This window comes from Geotrypetes seraphini, chromosome 8 (genome assembly GCF_902459505.1).
Source record: "Geotrypetes seraphini chromosome 8, aGeoSer1.1, whole genome shotgun sequence".
In the NCBI taxonomy this organism is placed as follows: Eukaryota; Metazoa; Chordata; class Amphibia; order Gymnophiona; family Dermophiidae; genus Geotrypetes; species Geotrypetes seraphini.
Genome location: NC_047091.1, coordinates 41,321,258 through 41,340,294, shown reverse-complemented (window position 1 = coordinate 41,340,294; position 19,037 = coordinate 41,321,258). Strand labels below are relative to the sequence as shown.

At 42.1% G+C, this 19,037-nt stretch overlaps 1 protein-coding gene across 10 annotated transcripts in view; it reads right to left on the bottom strand.

The window, feature by feature from the left end:
- BHMG1 (basic helix-loop-helix and HMG-box containing 1) overlaps positions 1 to 18,902 on the bottom strand; it is a 484,779-nt gene extending 465,877 nt beyond the window's left edge. For 8 of the 10 annotated variants that reach the window (XM_033953746.1, XM_033953747.1, XM_033953749.1 and 5 more), the window contains exon 1: positions 18,756 to 18,862. In XM_033953746.1, coding sequence (XP_033809637.1) covers positions 18,756 to 18,790 — 35 coding nt within the window. In that variant the 5' untranslated portion in view covers positions 18,791 to 18,862. Of the gene's footprint in view, positions 1 to 13,566; positions 13,618 to 18,755 lie in introns of all 10 variants that reach the window. The other 2 variants (XM_033953748.1, XM_033953753.1) reach the window with 2 other exon arrangements.
- Between the last annotated feature and the right edge of the window lie 135 nt (positions 18,903 to 19,037).

Sequence of the window (19,037 nt, the reverse complement as noted above, 5' to 3'; positions counted from 1 at the left end):
AAGGCTGTGACTTTATGGAGCCTGGAGTGGTGTTCTGAGGTTCACCTATATATATTTTAAAAAATGTGTTGGCTTGAATTAGCACGTAAACACTAATAGTATATTACTACAAGTGAATATTAAGGATTGATTCGAGCAAAAGTATAAAGCATGCCGGATAGAGGACTGTGTACAAAAAAGTGAGTAGCAGCTCTCTATGTAGAAGATATCCAAGCGACTGAAACACAGGAGGCCTGGGGAAAGAAAGAAGCGTTATGGATTGTTTTGAAAAAAGAAGATGGAACTTCTGTCCATTTGGGTGCTATCTACAGACCTCAGACTCAATCGCAGCAAATTGACAAAAGATCTGATTATGGATATACAAAAGTTGGGAAAGAAAGGAGAGGTGCTGTTGCTAGGTGATTTCAATCTGCTGGATGTGGACTGGAAAAGTTCTGTCTGTGGAATCGGAAAGAAGTAGAGAGATCGTGGATGCCTTTCAAGGGTCTCTGCTCAGATAAATGGTGATGGAACCCATGGTGCTCACAAATGGTGAAAGTGTCTCTAATGTCTGAGTGGGGGCCCACCTGGGAAGTATTGATCATCATACGGTTCGTTCGATATAACAGCCAAAGAGGAGGATGCCCATAAAAAACTCAAAGTCCTGGATTTCAAACGTGCAGACTTTAGTAGCATGGGAGAGTATCTGAAGAAAGAGCTGATTGGATGAGAAGACATAAGGGAAGTGGAAAAACAGTAGTCCAAGTTGAAAGGTGCAATAAATAGAGTTACTGACCTTTATGTGAAGGAAATAAATAAAAACAAGAGAAAAAGGAAACCAATATGGGTCTCCAAAATAGCGGCAAAAAAAATAAAGGCAAAAGAATTGGTATTCGTGAAATATAAAATAACTCAAGAGGAGTACAGAAAGGTACAATAAATAAAGTTATTGACCTTTACGTGAAGAAAATAAATAAAAACAAGAGAAAAAGGAAACCAATATGAGTCTCCAAACTAGTGACAGAAAAATAAAGGCAAAAGAATTGGCATTCATGAAATATAAAATAACTCAAGAAGAGGAGTACAGAAAGGAATATCGGATAAACTGAAAGAAGTCAAGGGAAAGATACGTCTAGCGAAAGGGCAAGTGGAAGAGCAAATGATTATAAATAAAAGAAAGGGAGTCAAAAAGTCTCAGGTATATTAGTGAAAGAAGGAAGACAAAAAATGGAATTATGAGATTGAAAGAAGGTATGAACCGCTAAGTGGAGAGTGATGAGGAAAAAGCAAATATGCTAAATACTTCTGTTCGGTGTTCACAGAAGAAAAACATGGAGAAGGACCACAATTGGTCAGCAAAGTTACACCTGAGAATGGAATACATACTGCACCGTTCACAGAAGAAAGCATTTATAAACAATTTGAAAAATTGAAAGTGGACAAAGCTATGGGATCGGACGGGATCCATCCCAGGATATTGAGGGAGCTTAGAGAGATTTTGACGGGTCCTCATAGATTTGTTCAATAAATTTTTAGAGACTGGAAAACTCACTTGACAAATTCAAAACCAAACTAAAAACCTTTTTGTTGCAAGACGCACACCAAAATTCAGGATAAGATCTTTTTTCCTTCCATCTTTAACGGTTAAAGAGAACCGCTTTTAAGAAGGGACCCCTCTCCCCTCCTCTATTCGTTCTCTCCCTTCCCTGCTTATCTCCCTTTTATTTTTATTTTGACTTTAATGTAATTTGGAATCTTCCCTTTTCCCAGTACCTATTGTATCAACTTTGTCCGTATCTTTGTCTGGTCATTATGTTGCCCTATTTCTTTTTAAACTCCAATTTTAGCAATTGTAAACCATTTAGATATTTGTTTGATGGTCGGTATATCAAACTGTAAATAAACTTGGAAACTTGGTTCTATAGGACTGGAAAAGAGTGGATGTGGTCCCTCTTCACAAAAGTGGTTGTAGAGATGAAGCGGGAAACTGCAGTCTGGTAAGCCTCACTTCAGTTAATGGAAAAATAATGGAAAAGTTGCTGAAGGAAAGGATAATGAAATTCTTAGAATCTAATGGATTACAAGATCCAAGGCAACATGGTTTTAGAAACATGAAACATGATGGCAGATAAAAGCCAAATGGCACATCTAGTCTGCCCATCCGCAGTAACCATTATCTCTTTCTCTCTCTGAGAGATCCCATGTACCTATCCCAGGCCCTTTTGAATTTAGACACAGTCTCTGTCTCCACCACCTCTTCTGAGAGACTGTTCCATACATCTACCACCCTTTCTGTGTATTTCCTTAGATTACTTCTGAGCCTATCACCTCTTAACTTCATCCTATGCTCTCTCATTGCAGTTTCCTTTCTAATGAAAGAGACTTGACTCATGTGCATTTACATTATGTAGGTATATAAATGTCTCTATCATATCTCTCCTCTCCCGCCTTTCCTCCAAAGTATACAGATTGAGATCTTTAAGTCTGTCCCCAAACGCCTTATGATGAAGGCCACATACCATTTTAGTAGCCTTCCTCTGGACCGACTCTATCTTTCTTATATCTTTTTGAAGGTGCGGCCTCCAGAATTGTACACAATATTCTAGATGAGGTCTCACCAAAGTCTTATACAGGGGCATCCCTTTTTCCTACTGGCCATACCTTTCCCTATGTAACCTAGCATCCTTTTAGCTTTCGCCATCACCTTTTCAACCTGTTTGGCCACCTTAAGATCATCACATGCAATCATACCCGGGATCAAGATGGCGGCGGAGACAGACGCTTGAACGGGAGCAGTGCTCCGAATCGATGGCGATCAGCGCTGCACATTCTTTCTCCCCCGATGGAATGGGGAAGAGGAAAGGGATCTCTCGCCCTAACCCTCCGGCGTTTGGGACCCCGCAGCGCCTGGTTCAAACCTCAACAACAAGTGCTTTTTCCCGTCCATCTGAAGGAACCCTTCCTACCTCGGAGGCGAGCCCGGATTCATCGGGGGAGCTCGGCGCAGCAGCTGCACGGGCGATTCTGAACCCGGAGCAGAGGTCGGTCCCTCCCCAACCCAGAAGTGCTCAGGTACAGGGAGACACAGGAGTTCAGCTGTCCGAAGAGGAAAGGCTGTGCCTCAGTGAAGGAGGGACGCCAGCACGGGAGACTCAGGAGGAAGGTGCAGGTGGAATATGCCAGCTATCTCCCAGCACCATGGAAGGAGAGGTGAGAGGTGCTCCGGGAGGGAATGCCATCTGTTTTGGGGAATTAAAAAGACCGCAGAAAATAGATATGGAGGCACTCTGGCAGGCCATATCTAACATGGACGCCAACCTTAACTTGAGTCTTTCGGCTATTAAAACTGATTATGGGACTATTTACTCCAAAGTAGAACAGCAAGGAGTGTGTCTGTCTGATTTAACCAAAAAATTGGAGAAACAAGAAGAAAATTTAAAGGAAATTAAAACTGTACAAGTGGAAATGGTTAAAGAAAGATCATTTATTTCCCGTAAGTTGGAGAACTTTGAAAATTCTTTGAGAAAGAACAATTTAAGATTTTTGAATTTTCCTAAGTGTCCCGTCATTTCACCTGTTGAGATGGCAAGAAAATATTTTCAAGAGGTTCTTTCCATTCCATTGGAAAATTTACCTCCAATTGTGAGGGCTTACTACTGACTATAAAGAAACCTCAAGGGGAATCTACAGCTGTTGAAGATCCGAAAGAAAATTTGGACATGAACTTGTCTTCATTTCTAGAAAGCTCCCTTGAGGTGATAACCGACAGAACTACTTTGTTGTTGACATTGGCTTTGGAAAGTGATAGGGAATATATTCTTCGTTTGTATTTCTGACATATTAATGACAAGTTTTTGGCCTCTAATGTTAGAATTTTCCCAAATTTGGCTCAGAAAACTCAGAAGCGAAGGAAGGAATTCTTGGCCCTGAGGCCAAGAGTCCTAGCTCTTGGGGCTACTTTTTTGGTTAAATTTCCAGCAAAATGTTATATTAACTATCAGAGTAAGAATTTTCTTTTCTTTGAGCCCAAACAGCTTTTAGATTTTATTGGACCAAAAGAAAGGTTGGAATCTCAGTCCAATGATAAATGACCTACCATCCGGCTGTAGCTTGGGTTACCTATTGCCGTTACTCTAGTATAGAACTGTATTTCTAATTGTGAAAATTTCCTTTCTTGATCTCTGTAATTGTGGACTAAACATTAGTTAATGTTTTCATTACATCTGATTGTATAATTAGGTGATTTCTTTTTTTTTTGTTTCCGATCTTTTTCAAGTTATGTATGCTTGATTAAATTTAAAAGGCTATAAATAAAAAAATAAAATTTAAAAAAAACAATCATACCCAAGTTCCGTTCTTCTGTTGTGCACATTAAGTTCTTCACCCCCTAAACTGTTCCATTCCCTCTGTTTTTTTGCAGCCCAAATGTATGACCTTGCATTTCTTAGCATTAAATTTTAGCTGCCAAATTTCAGACCATTCTTCAAGCTTTGCCAGGTCTTTCTTCATGTTATTCACACCATCCGACGTGTTTATTGCAGATTTTGGTATCATCTGCAAAGAGGCAAATCTTGCCCGACAACCCTTCAGCAATATCGTTTATAAAAATGTTAAAAAGAACAGGCCCAAGAACAGAAATTTGAGACACACCACGGGTAACATCCCTTTCCTCAGAGCGATCTCCATTGATCACTACCCTCTGTTGCCTTCCACTCAACCAGTTCTTGATCAAGCCTGTCACTTTGGGTAAATCATGCCAAACAAATCTGGTTGAATTCTTTGACTGGGTGACCAGAGAATTGAATTAAGGACGTGCGCTAGATGTAATTTACTTAGATTTCAGCAAAGCCTTTGACACGGTTCCTCATAGGAAGCTCTTAAACTCCATGGGCTAAAGTTAGGGCCCAAACTAGTGAACTGGATTAGAAACTGGTTGACGGGCAGTGGTAAATGGAATTCGTTCAGAGGAGGGTCAGGTGAGTAGTGGAGTGCCTCAAGGCTCGGTGCTGGGACCGATTCTGATCAATATGTTTGTGAGCGACATTGCTGAAGGGTTAAAAGGTAAGGTTAACTTTTTTGCAGATGATACTAAGATTTGTAACAGAGTGGACACCCCAGAGGGAGTGGAAAACATGAAAAAGGATCTGCAAAAGTTAGAAGAATGGTCTAGCAACGTCTGGCAACTAAAATTCAATGCGAAGTGCAGAGTGCTGCATTTGGGAGGTGAGAGGCTGATTAAACACAGATGGAGAGAGGGACCTTGGGGTGATTGTTTCTGAGGATCTAAACAATACACAATCTCCAAAAAAAACTGCCACAGGAACTTCAAAAGACACAGACCAAAAGGCAGAACCAGTCTAAGAGTTCTGAGAATGGTAATCTAATGATAGATAAACCTGTGTGAACCAACACAAACTTGGAATTCATTAAATGTTACTAAAATATTAGTGAAGTGGGGTATCCTCAGCGCGAGAGGTCAGCGAAGGGAGACTTGTTTTACAGACAGTCAACAACTATGGGTTCCTGATGAAGGGATGCTGAGTTCCCGAAACCGGGCTTGGTTGAACCCGGCATCCAGGGATGTTTGGATCATCATGTTACCCCCTTCTTCCAGCAAGACTTATGGATACTTCCTTAAGCTAAGTCCAGGTCTATTCGGGGAGTTGCCTGGGGGGGGGGTTCTCAGAGTGGTTCTAATGATTGACTTCACCTGTGTGATTATTAGATACTTCACTGTGGTATTTTCACATATTTTGGTTTAAGCACACGTGAGGTATCCGGTGATGTGTGCAGGCAGAGGTGTGTTTACCTTTGCCTTGTTGTGTTAAGCACTGGAGAATTTCTCCCTTCGCTGACCTTTCACGCTGAGGATACCCTGCTTCACTAATATTTTAGTAACATTATTTAGTTACCATTCTCAGAACTCTTAGACTGGTTCTGCCTTTTGGTCTGAGGATCTAAAGGCATCTAAACAGGGTGATAAGGCTGTGGCTGTAGCCAGAAGGATGCTAGGCTGTATTGCATCAGCAGAAGAAGAGAGGTGCTGATGCCCCTGTATAGGTCATTAGTGAGGCCACACTTGGAGTATTTTGTATTCAGTTTTGGAGGCCGTAAAAGACATAAAAAGACTTCAAGCAATCCAGAGGAAGGCGACAAAAATGGTAAGAAGTTTGAACAAAAAGAAGTACGAGAAGAGACTTGAAGACCTAAATATGTATACTCTTGAGGAGAGGAGGGACAGGGGAGATATGATACAGACGTTTAAATACTTGAAAGGCATTCATATAGAACAAAATCTTTTCCAGAGAAAAAAATGGTAAAACTAGAGAGCATAATTTGAGGTTACAGGAAGGAATACTTAGGAGAAATGTTAGGAAATTCTTCACGGAGAGGATGGTAGATGCCTGGAATGCCCTCCCAAGGGAAGTGGTGGAGAGGAAAACGGCGATGGAATTCAAAAAAGCGTGGGATAAAAATAGAGGATCTCTAATTAGAAAACGAAAGATGTAAATTAAAGAACTAAGGCCTGTATTAGACAGACCTGCATGGTCTATGTTCCATATAGCACAGTTACTTACCGTAACAGGTGTTATACAGGGACAGCAGGCAGCTATTCTCACATATGGGTGATGTCATCGACGGAGCCCGGATGCGGAAGCTCGCAAGCAGACTTGCTTATAGAAACTAGAAGTTTCAAGTTGACCGCACCGCGTACGCGCGAGTGCCTTCCTGCCCAGCGTAGGGCGCGTCTCCTCAGTTCAGATAGCTAGCAGAGAAGCCAACCAGGGGAGGTGGGTGGGTTGTGAGAATAGCTGCCTGCTGTCCCTGGATAACACCTGTTATGGTAAGTAACTGTGCTTTATACCAGGACAAGCAGGCAGCCTATTCTCACAACACATTCTCAGCCTATTCTCCAAGCTAACCAGAATGGGATGGTGGGAGTGTTGGCAATTTAGGAGAATAAATTTTATAATAATGTCTGGCCAAACTGGCCATCCCGTCTGGAGAAAACATCCAGACAATAGTGAGAAGTGAAAGTATGAACCGAGGACCAAATAGCAGCCTTGCAAATTTCCTCAATAGGTGTAGATCTAAGAAAAGCTACTGAAGCTGCCCTTGCTCTGACTTATGGGCTGTGACTCTAATGTGTAGGGGTAATCCAGCCTGGGCATAGCAGAATGAGATACAAGTAGCCATCCATTTGGAGATGGTATGCTTAGAGATCGGATGTCCCAACTTGTTTGGATCGAAGGAGACAAAAAGTTGAGGAGCAGTTCTGTGTGATTTGGTGTGTTCCAAATAAAAGGCCATAGCACGTTTACAGTCCAGAGTATGAAGAGCTGATTCTCCAGGATGAGAATGAGGCTTTGGAAAAAACACTGGAAGGAATATAGGATGAGTACGGAGGACCACCTTGTCATGATGGAAGACAGTGAAAGGTAGATTAGCAACTAAAGCTTGCAGCTCACTGACTCTTTGAGCAGAAGTGAGGGCAATGAGGAACACCACTTTCCAAGTGAGACATTTCAGATGAGCCATGTCAATTGGTTCAAATGGAGGCTTCATCAATTGAGCAAGGACAACATTGAGGTCCCAAACCACAGGAGGCAGTTTGAGAGGAGGTTTGACATTGAAAAGTCCTTTCATGAATCTGGAAATCACCGGATGAGCAGAGAGGGGTTTCCCTTCAATAGGATGAGATGGACTCGGATCGATGTAGACTTGAGGCCAGAAGTGGATAAGTGGAAAAGGTAATCCAAAACAGAAGCTAAGGAGGAATGTTGAGGCTCCTTATCATGAGAAAAACACCACGTAGAAAATCTAGTCCTTTTTTGGCGATAGCATTGTCTAGTGGTAGGTTTCCTAGAAGCCTCTAAAATATCTCTGACAGGTTGAAAAAACTGAAGAGGAGTTATGTTGAGAGGTACCAAGCTGTCAAGTGTAGAGAAGCAGGTTGGTAGAAGGTATGGCTCCCTGCTGCTAAGTTGAAGTAGAAGGGAGTACCAAGGTTGTCTCGGCCACCAAGGAGCAATCAGAATCATGGTGGCATGATCGTTCTTCAACTTGACCAGAGTCTTGAGAATGAGAGGGAATGGAGGGAATGCATAGAGGTTCGTCCATTCCTGAAGAAAAGCATCTGCCTCGAGGCGATGAGGAGAGTATATCCTGGAGCAGAACTGAGGCAGTTTGTAGTTGTGGGGAGCTGCAAAGAGGTCTATTTGAGGTGTTCCCCACTGTGAAAAAATGTGATGAAGAGGCGAGGAATGGAGCGTCCATTCATGAGGTTGCAGAAGACGACTCAAGTTGTCCGCCAAGCAATTCTTCGCCCCTTGGATGTAGACAGCTTCAAGGAAGGTGTTGTGGCGTATTTCCCAGTCCCAAACCTTCATAGTTTCTTGACAAAGGGAGACAGATCCCGTTCCTCCGTTTTTTGACATAATATATGGTGACTTTGTTGTCCGTCCAAATGAGGACTACCTGGTCATGAAGAAGATATTGAAAAGCGGTGAGAGCCTTGAAGATCGCTCTGAGTTCCAACAGATTGATGTGACATTGATGATCCGTACTGGTCCAGTGGCCTTGTGTACAGAGACCATCAAGATGAGCGCCCCAAGCATAGGTCGAAGAGTCTGTCGTGAGGACCTTCTGATGAGGGGGGGCGTTTGAAAAAGCAAGCCTCTGGAGAGATTGGAAGAGAGCATCTACCAACAGAGAGACTGCTTCAATGAAGGAGTGACTTATGGGTCTAGAAAGTGGGTCGCAAACCTGCGTCCTTTGAGATGCCAGGGTCCCCTGAGGAATTCTGAGGTGAAGTCTGGCAAAAGGAGTCACGTGTACTGTGGAGGCCATGTAACCTAGGAGTACCATCATGTGTCTCGCTGAGATGGAAGAGCGGGAAGACACTATATGACAGAGTTGAAGGAGAGCTTCCAGACGTTGCTGTGGAAGGAATGCTCTGAGTTGGACAATGTCCAGAACAGCTCCAATGAATTGTAGATTCTGTGAGGGCTGAAGTTGGGATTTGGGAAAGTTGATTTTGAATCCCAAACTTTGTAGGAACCACGTAGTCCATTGGGTCGCTAAAATAACCCCCTGATATGTGGAATCTTTGATGAGCCAGTCGTCTAAGTAGGGAAATATCTTAAGACCATGGTTCCGTAGAGCTGCTGCTACCACTACCAGGCACTTGATGAACACTCTGGGAGATGAAGCCAGGCCAAAGGGCAGCACTCTGTATTGATAATGCAGATTCCCCACCCGAAATCTGAGATATTGACGGGAGGCCGGATGAATGGGAATATGAGTGTAAGCCTCCTTGAGATCCAGAGAACATAACCAGTCGGTCTGCTCAAGAAGGTGATAAAGGGTGCCAGGGACAACATTTTAAATTTTTCTTTGACCAAAAATTTGTTGAGAGCCCTGAGATCCAGAATAGGCAGCAGATCGCCCGTCTTCTTCAGAACAAGGAAGTAACGGGAGTAAAACCCCCTGTTCTGCTGTTCCGAAGGAACTGGTTCAATGGCATGGAGACGAAGCAGAGCTTGAACTTCCTGAAGAAAAAGGGCGGTCTGGGATGGAATGGAGAAAGCTCTGGTGGAACCTGAGTGAAATGAAGAGAGTATCCTTCCCTGATGATGGTCAGCACCCAGAGGTCAGATGTAATTGCCATCCATCGGTGGTAAAAATGATGGAGACGACCTCCTATAGGGGGAAGAGAACTCAGAGACAGAACGATGGAGGTTATGCTCTATTGTAAACAATCAAAAAGGCTGTGAAGCCTTAGGTGCAGCAGAAGGTTGAGATTTTTGTTGCTTCTGAGGCTGCTGTTTCTTAGGAGGAGGGCGAGTGTAAGGAGCCGCCCTTGGAGCAAAACGCCTCTGGTAAATGGGAGGAGGACGTGTAGACTTGGCAGGAGTTGGCTTTGGCTTAGGTCTGACAATAGAAGCGAAAGATATTTCATGTTCAGACAACTTCTTGGTGGCTGCCTCAATAGATTCATCGAAGAAGTCAACTTGTCAGTTTTAGAACTGGTATGTAAAGGAAGTTGTTGGTACTACAGTGCTCTGGACCTAACATTAGGGACAGGTATTTCATTTCTCAAAGTCTGGTCCATACCTCTATCCCTACTTCTTGGGCACTGCAGCATTTCCTTTACAGGTAAAGGGGGGACTCTGTGACAATATGAACGATATTCCTTATAAAATGTTCAGTAATCTGAAAGATCCACATCATCACGAAATTTACGCCATCTGCGCTCCAAAACCCTTAAGCATCTTCCAACGACAATCTTCCAAAAACCATGGACTTTTTTGCATACTGGAAAACTTTTTAATAGGAACCTTAGCATCTTCAAGAAATGAATTATATAACTGAGATTACACCAAAAGAGGAAAAGAAATAAAATCAGAAGGAAAATGAGAAAATAAAGGTGATAATGTAGAAATATCACAAGCATGAAATTAATACTTAGTGATTAAACTGTGATAAAAAAAAAAACTACTTCATTTACAATTAGGGAACTGATTTGCTTGTGAAAGATGGTTTTGAGAATCCAGGGCTACAATTAACATAAGAACATACAAATTGTCATATTACGACAGACGAAAAGTTCATTTTTATTCCTTGATGCTTTTGTAACTTAAACTGTCCTTTTAAGGACGACTTAGAGTCAGGAAAGGTTTCTACCTTCAGTTCCCCCTCCCTTTGTTCTTTCCCTTGAATGTTCTCTTTCTCTCTATTAATTGTAGTTCCAACCCTTCTTCCCTTTTGTTCCGGTTCGTCAATGTCTTTATAAATTGTCATTTCCCCTGGTTTGTCTTTGTTTGTATTGTATTTTAATTGGAGCATTGTTTTGGCGTTTTTTTGTACACTGCCTAGAAGGCTTGATTAGGCGATATAAGAAATTTTAAATAAACTTGAAACTTGATCAAGCCCAGTATCCTGTTTCCAACAGTAGCCAAACCAGGTCATAAGTGCACGGCAAGACGCAAAGAATATTACAGATTTTATGCTGCTTTTCCTAGAAATAAGCAGTGGACTTCCCCAAGCCATTTCTATAATGGCTTATGGACTTTTCTTTTAGGAAATTATCCAAACCTTTTTTAAACCCTGCTAAGCTAACTGCTTTCACCACAGTCTCCAGCAATGAATTCCAGAGTTTAATTACACATTGAGTGAAGAAATATTCTCTCTGGTTTGTTTTAGTGGTTCATTCACATCTACCTTTTCCACTCTACTAAGTATTTTAAAGACTTCTATTATATCTCCCCTGACCCATCTCTTCTCCAAGCTGGAGAGCCCTAGTCACTTTAGTCTGTCCTCATAGCGAAAGTCGTCCCATCCCTTTTATCATTTTGTACTTTTTCTAATTATGCTTTATCTTTCTTGAGAGATGGCAACCAGAATTGCACACAGAATCTGAAATGCAGTTGTACTACAAAGTAATACAAATAGTTTCTTGTTTAGCACATTAGGACAAATTTCACCATATTTGTTAAACTTATTTCTTTTCCTTAAATCCTGCTAGACCAGTCCAGACAAGTACAGTCATGTGAAAAAATTAGGACAAAACCAAAGTGGAATTGTTCCAAACAGAATGGTGCACCAAGAAAGTGTCTTTCAACTCATCTGATTAATCCAAATGCCTTTATTCATCCAAAGTTCCGCAAATTCATACAATGAATCAATGACTCGACATGTACATGTTTCGGCCTACCCGGTACATCATTCCATTTATTTCATAGCACACCCAAAGACTCCTAAGACTACTGATGCAGGCCAGGTAGGCCGAAACATGTACATGTCGAGTCATTGAGTCATTGTATGAATTTGCGGAACTTTGGATGAATAAAGGCATTTGGATTAATCAGATGAGTTGAAAGACACTTTCTTGGGGCACCATTCTGTTTGGAACAATTCCACTTTGGTTTTGCTCTTTTGAGTTTTGTGGTTTTGTTTCCCCTGTTCTTTTGTGAAAAAATTAGGACACCCATGAAATATTCAGTTCTTTTTTAAGAAATGTTCACATATCAATGTCAAATCTTTTTTTTATTTATCTCTGGAAAAGAAAGTGATGTAATTGAAGGTAAACAACAAAAACTGTCCTCGATTTACTCATGAAACAAAAGATATCCACAAAAGAGTTATAATTTGGAAAGGTGTAATTCAATATCAGCAGCAAGCCAAGGCAGGTTTTCAAACCAATAAGTGAAGTACAGTTCTTCCAGGGAAACAATGTGGTCTAGAGCAGTGGTTCCCAACCCTGTCCTGGAGGAACACCAGGCCAATTGGGTTTTCAGGCTAGCCCTAATGAATATGCATGAAGCAAATTTGCATGCCTATCACTTCCATCATATGCAAATCTCTCTCATGCATATTCATTAGGGCTAGCCTGAAAACCCGATTGGCCTGGTGTTCCTCCAGGACAGGGTTGGGAATCACTGGTCTAGAGAAGAGGGCCGATAATTCTATAGACTGGGTAAGATGAAAATTGGAGACAACCTCCAGTAGGAAGTTGAGATGTGTGAAAAGAGCAACTCTATTTTCAGAAAATGTTGTCTAAAGTGGGTCACTTATTAGAGATTAGAATCCACCGAATTGGTGCACAGAAGTGATTCAAAGGGAGAAGACTACTAAGTAAGGTGCTGGAGAGATGAAGTCATAAGCACTTCAAATGAAGACTTTATCATGTGAAGAAGACCGTTATCCAGTTAGCCCTAAAACAAAAGATTAGTTTCAAGTTTATTGTATTTAATATACCGCCTAAAAACCTAGGCAGTTTACATAAAAAACTAACTTTTATACAAAAGTTTGAATAAGTAAAAACAATAAAGGGAAAATGAACATAATCTAAAACTATAACTGGGAAGATACAGAAGGAAAAAATGGGAAAAGAATACATCGTATAAAAGGACAAGGAGGGAGGGTAAGACCAGGAGGGTAGGTAGAACATACAGAAGAGCCCTAAGAATGAAAGAAACTTTAGGTAAACAGGGGTTGCTTTAAACGTGGAAAGCATCTTGAAATAGAAAGGTTTTTAGGCCTGATTTAAATTTGGAAATAGTGTTCTTGTCTTAGATAAAGAGGAAGCAAGTTTCACAGGGATGGTGCAACAACTGAGAAGATGGAGTTACGAGAGGTATCATAAACTATTTGGCACATGGAGGGGACGGCAAGAAGAGACTGTTGGGTCGACCAAAGCTGTCTTGCAGTAATTTAGGGGGTCAGTAATCTGTCAATAAAGACTGGAAAATGGACAAATTGAACCTTAAATATAAGGAATAATGTTTTAAATATTATCCTGTTAGCTACTAGTAATCAGTGTGCATCTTTTAAGAGAGGGGGGTCACATGATCATATTTTTTAGTCTTGTAGATGATTTTAACTCCTGTATTTTGTATGATTTGTAGCCTTCTGATAGTCTTTTGAGTGATACCTCAGAAAAGTGAGTTACAGTAATCTAACTGAGAAATCTTCTTTCTAGTAAATTCACACTTTATTCCAGGACCAGTGGGTTATTTCTGTCTACCCGCCAGGACTTAGTAGGAAGCCTCAAACTTCAGAGGCTTAAACCCCTCCTCTTCTTACCTCATTACTGTCCCTGTGAACAACAGTTAGTCTTAAAGCTGCCAGGAACATCTGTAGAGGATAAGAACAAGAGAGAAAGGGAAACGGGGACACTCCCCAACAAATAAGTCAATTCTGCTCATATCAACAAATGCAACAATGAAAAACGAGAGAACATTAAAAACCTGAACGACAAAACAGTGCTACAAGGAGACACAGCCTGCACTGTCAGAAGGGACACCTGAACTAGGGACCCTCCAAAATTAAGTGCTAAACCCATTCTGATGGCATTCTTATAAAGGCTGGTCAGAAAACAAAAATCTAGCTTACTAGTACATGTAAAGCAGTGATATCAAACTCAGGCCCGCAGGCCAAATTTGGCCCGCAGGGTAATTAAATTTGGCCCGTCATTCCTTTCCTCCCTCCATCCCAGCTTCCCGGTCTCATCTTCAAAGCAGCCTGCAAGAGGATCCAGTCGGCTGTAGCGAACCTAGCAGGCTGCCGTCGACCTCTGCAGCACATTCCCTCTGCCGCGATCCCGTACATCAGAGAAGGGGCGGGACTGTGGCAAAGGGAACATGCTGCAGAGGTTGAGACAGCCTGCTAGGATCGCTACAGCAGGCTGCTTTGAAGATGAGATCGGGAAGCTAGGATAGAGGGAGGGAAGGAACAGCAGGTCAAATCTCAAAGGTGAGACCAGGAAGAAGGGGGAAAACATGCAGTCCTTCGGGGCAAGGGGCAGGCCCTGGTGTAGAAGTACATGAAGGGAGGGAAGGATGGGTCCAAACAGACATGTATATGACACACTGAGGGCGAGGGGGAGGGGAAGAAATAATGGGTCTAAAAACAGAGGAGAGGGAGAGAGATGGTGGACAATGGGATGGAGAGAGGGAAAGATTAGAAAGGGAGATAAGTTGGACACAAGGGATGGTGTTGAGAGGGGGGTGGGAGGGTAGTTGGTAAGAGAAAGGGAGAGATGGTGGACCCTGGGGTGGTGGATAAGAAGGGAGAGATGCTGGATGAAATGATAATTGAGAAAAGGAGAGGTGGATCTGGGGATGGTGGGGTCCATCGCTGCAGAAATACGACCACATGACTACACTTTATTGTGAGCTGCATTGGCTCCCAGTGGAGGCACGAGTTGTTTTCAAATTGGGATGTCTGTGTTATAAAGTTGCTTTTGGATTAGTTCCATCATATCTAGTTGATATATTTCTTATAACATCTTACAAAAATAGTAGAAAGTCATACGCTCTGTTCGTTTTTTCACCAGTTAAAGCAGTGTCTCTCCAACTTTCTTGAGCTGGGGCATACTAAAGGTAGTGGCCATGGCTTGAGACACACAGAAGTGTGCAGATGTCGCCGTGATGACGTCCACACATCTGCAGAGGCCCTCTAGATGGGCCCTGAGATGCCAGTAGCGGGTGCCAGCAGGGAAGAGAGAGGAGAGGCACTGGCACCAGCTGATTGCCTACAGCAGTGTTTCTCAACTACTTCAAGCGAAGTACCCCCTAAGTCTAACAAATATCAACTGATTACTCCATCTTTAAAGGTGAGACCGGGGAAGCCAGGGGGGAAGCCGGACGCTAGAGAGAAGGGGGAAACATGCAGCCCTTCGGCGAATCAGGCAGCACTGGTGCTGTTCTGCATAGGGAAGTCAGCTGGCAGGCGCCTCTCTTCCTCCTCAGTGTGCCACAGCACACTTGGAATCTGAGAAGGCACACGTGTGTGTCTCGGCACACAGTTTGAGATACACCAAGTTAAAGGATGCAAAAGTAAGAAATATCTTGACCATATGCTGGCTTAACAAGCAGCACATCATGATAAGATTTTCGGCACTTAATACGTACATTTTCTTCTTATGAACAATTTAGAAAACAACTGAAAACTTTTCTTTTCGCAAAATTGCTTATGAATAATCCAGAAAACAACTGCCAATTTTCCTTTTTCCAAAATTTCTGATCTAATATTTCTCATTGTACTTTTTTTGATAAAGTTTTGTAAACCGCATAGAACTTTTTGGTTATGCGGTCTAGAAATCCAGTGTTATGTTATGTTATGTAGACGAAAAAAGGAAAGATGCTAGACCTCTGAGGGAGGGAAACAGAAGGGGAGTGCAGAGATGGAAGATGGATGGTTAGCATGGAGAAAGAAGAAAACAAAACAAATGGACCCTGGCATGCGAGTTATCACAAGACAACCAGAGCCTGGGACCAACATGATTTGAATAATTACCAGACAAAAAAAGGTAGAAAAAATAATTTTATTTTCTGTTTTGTGATTACAATATGTCAGATTTGAAATGTGTATCCTGCCAGAGCTGGTGTTAAGACAGCAAGCGTGCGGAGGACAAGCTGGTGGTGTAGTGAGGACCCCGTGCTAATCCCTCCTGCTGCTGTTATTATTCTTACCCGTTTCGGCGGGTTTCAATTTTGATTTAGACATGCCTAAAAGGAGAGGAAGAATCGCGGCTTCAGCCCGACAGGGTGAACCTTCCTTGATGCGACAGGAGGTTATCACGGACTTCTTTACTTCCTCACTAAGGGGCGATCTGGTTGCACCGGAGCGGAGAGAAGCTTCGGTACTCGGGAGCGAACTCTCACTCAGTCCTGCAGGACCTGCGCCTCCCCTGCAGCCACGAGATTGGGAAACGTCGGGAGCTGAGCAGGAACGGAACTCAGCGTTGCCTGCAGTGCTCGTGGGCTTGACGACACCTCAACCAGAATCGGCTGGGACATCGAAGACAGAGAAGGCAGTGGAATCAACAGCATGAGAAGGGGTCCCTTCTCTGGTAAGACCTGGTGTAATAACTTTGGATGCAATATGGACTGCATTGGATTCCCTCCATAGACTTTGTGCCAGAACCCTTCCCCTGGTTAAAATTCAGGCCCAGAGAATTGATAAATTAGAAGGGGAAGTAAAAATTCAGGATGAAAAACTGATACAATTGGACCAGCAGGTCCAAGGATTACAAATAACTCAACAATCTATAATTCAGGACAGATTGCTCTTCTGTAGGAAAGTAGAAAATTTTGAGAATTATACTAAGTTCTTGAATTTAAAGATATTGAACTTTCCTAGAATGTTGACAATCTCACCAAAAGATTCATTTTATAAATTTCTGAAAGAAATATTCAAGTACCCTGAGAATGGACTTCCTCTACTTCATAAAATATATTTCTTGCCATCATTGAAAAAACAATCCTCTACTCAGGGGGCTCTACCTGAGGCTTCAGAAGCTATAAATATTACAGATATTTTGGAATCCTCGGAGAATGAGGTTACTGGTCGGGCGACTCTTCTGGTGACATTTGTTTTTCTTCAAGATAAAGAGGCTCTCCTAAGACTATTTTTTAGAATTAGAGAGGTGTCTTTTTTAGGAAGTAAGATTTCCATGTTCCCAGACGTCTCGAAAATAACTCAGACCAGGAGAAAGAAGTTCCTGGAGTTAAAACAACATGTGATATCCCTGGGAGCAAAGTTTCAACTTAGATATCCTTGCAAATGTATGATTCTTTTGGATCAGAATTCCTATGTACTTTTCAAACCCTCCCAGTTACAGTTTTTTCTTGAAGGGAAAGGGATACCAATGTATAGTGCCTCAGTGTGAGGCAATCCTAATTGACTCCAATGTAGAAGGTACAGTTAATAGTTAAATTTGAGGAAGTATCACTACAATTGTGTTTAGTTTATTTTTGCTTTATATTCTCTCTAAGATGTGAATTGTCTCTCCCTCTTATGTGGACTGTTATAAGAGTTTTGACCATTTTAATCTTTTAGTGTGATTTGATTTTCCTTTGTTTAACTTGAGGGTTAAACTCTTTTCTGTTACAAAATGTTTCATTTATGTATATAAATCATTAAATAAATAATTAAAAAATAAAAGACTATACCTATAACTAGGACCTATAAAAGAAAGGAAAAGTCTTTTTTATTTATTTTGTTTACATCACAGAGCTGGCGTAGAGTTGGAGAGGTTGTAACCCTATACGTCTACTATGACTAAGGGGTCCTTTTATTAAGGTACGCATTTAGCGTGCACTAAATTGGTTAGTGTACCTTAATAAAAAGACCCCTAAGTATCTTAAAAAGTTTGGAACTCATGGCAGCCATTTTGATGACAGATCTGCATGGGGCAGGAGCATAGGAAGATTGCTTCTTCCCCGCATCGCCACTAGACCACCAGGTAAGGTTGGGGACGCAGGAGGGAGGCGGGGGTGGGTCAGAGCCGGTCCCAAAAATTATTCGTGGGCCGGCTCTGCCCCTAACCCTTGTGAATATTGAGGGTCTGCTGTATTGTTTTTTATAGAGATTTTATCATCGATTGCTAATAAAGACTTTATCATTAGTTGAAAAGGCACCTCCCTTGCCTTTTCTTGTTCTGCTTATATTTCAAGGTTAGGTGTGTTCTTCAGTCTGCCTGGCTAATATTCAAATAACCCATTAACCCAGGTAAAATGACTTTTGAAAATAGCCCTCATTACTTATATACATACAGTACATAGAAAGCAAAGTTTAATATTTAAAAATATGATCTGATGTACATTTTTATGCCATGATGTTGGTAAAATCATGATTGTTGAGTTTAATGACAAAAGAAATATGAAAAGGAGGAATAAGTCTGATAATCCCCAAATAGTGGCTTTGGCTTTAAATTTATTGGTCACTGCAAGTCATCCACACTCAGGGTAAAATAGCATAGGGGTGCAAGGGTAAGGAACTAACTTTCACTACCCCTTCAGATGAGCATGGATTATTAATATGAGGGAGTGGTTTGAAGAGAGAGCAAGAACACAAACTCTTCCCTCCCTAGCCATAGCCTCATTCCTACACACACACACACTCACTCACTAACTAGTCTCCTCAAGCCTGACCCACCTGTTCAGCATAGCTGATATAAACAATTCTGTCACATGGTCTCGTCTATCCTCTTGTCCCCTTCCCTCAAGCAATATCTCCTAGCAATATCTTTTACCCAATTATCTTTTCATTCTCTCCTTACCCTCCCTCAAACAATATCTTTTCAGTTCTTTCCCCCCTCACCCCAAGCGATATCGCCTAGTTCTCCTCCTCCCCTCCCCCTAGCAATATCTTTCCCCCTCTCACCTCAAGCGATATCGCCTAGTTCTCTTCCTCCCCTCCCCCTAACAATATATTCTAGTTCTTTTCCCCCACTTAAGCAATATCTCCCAGTTATTCTATTTTCTGACCTGGCCGATCCAGGACCCCGCGACCTCTCGAACATCCTCACAACACTAGGCACCACAAGCTCACAACAACCTGCGCGCGGAGCCTCTGAACAGAGGCGCGAGCAAGCAATGCCTTACCCCGCCCTCTCCTATCTCGCGGATTCCCTTTGTAACCTGAAACCTTTGCTGCACCAAGGGGCTAGGATGCCTGTGAGCACGCGCGTCGGTTCATTGGTCCAATGTTCGATTTCTAACAAATTGGCTCTGCCCCTTTCCGTCATACCTACAGGAATACAGAAAACA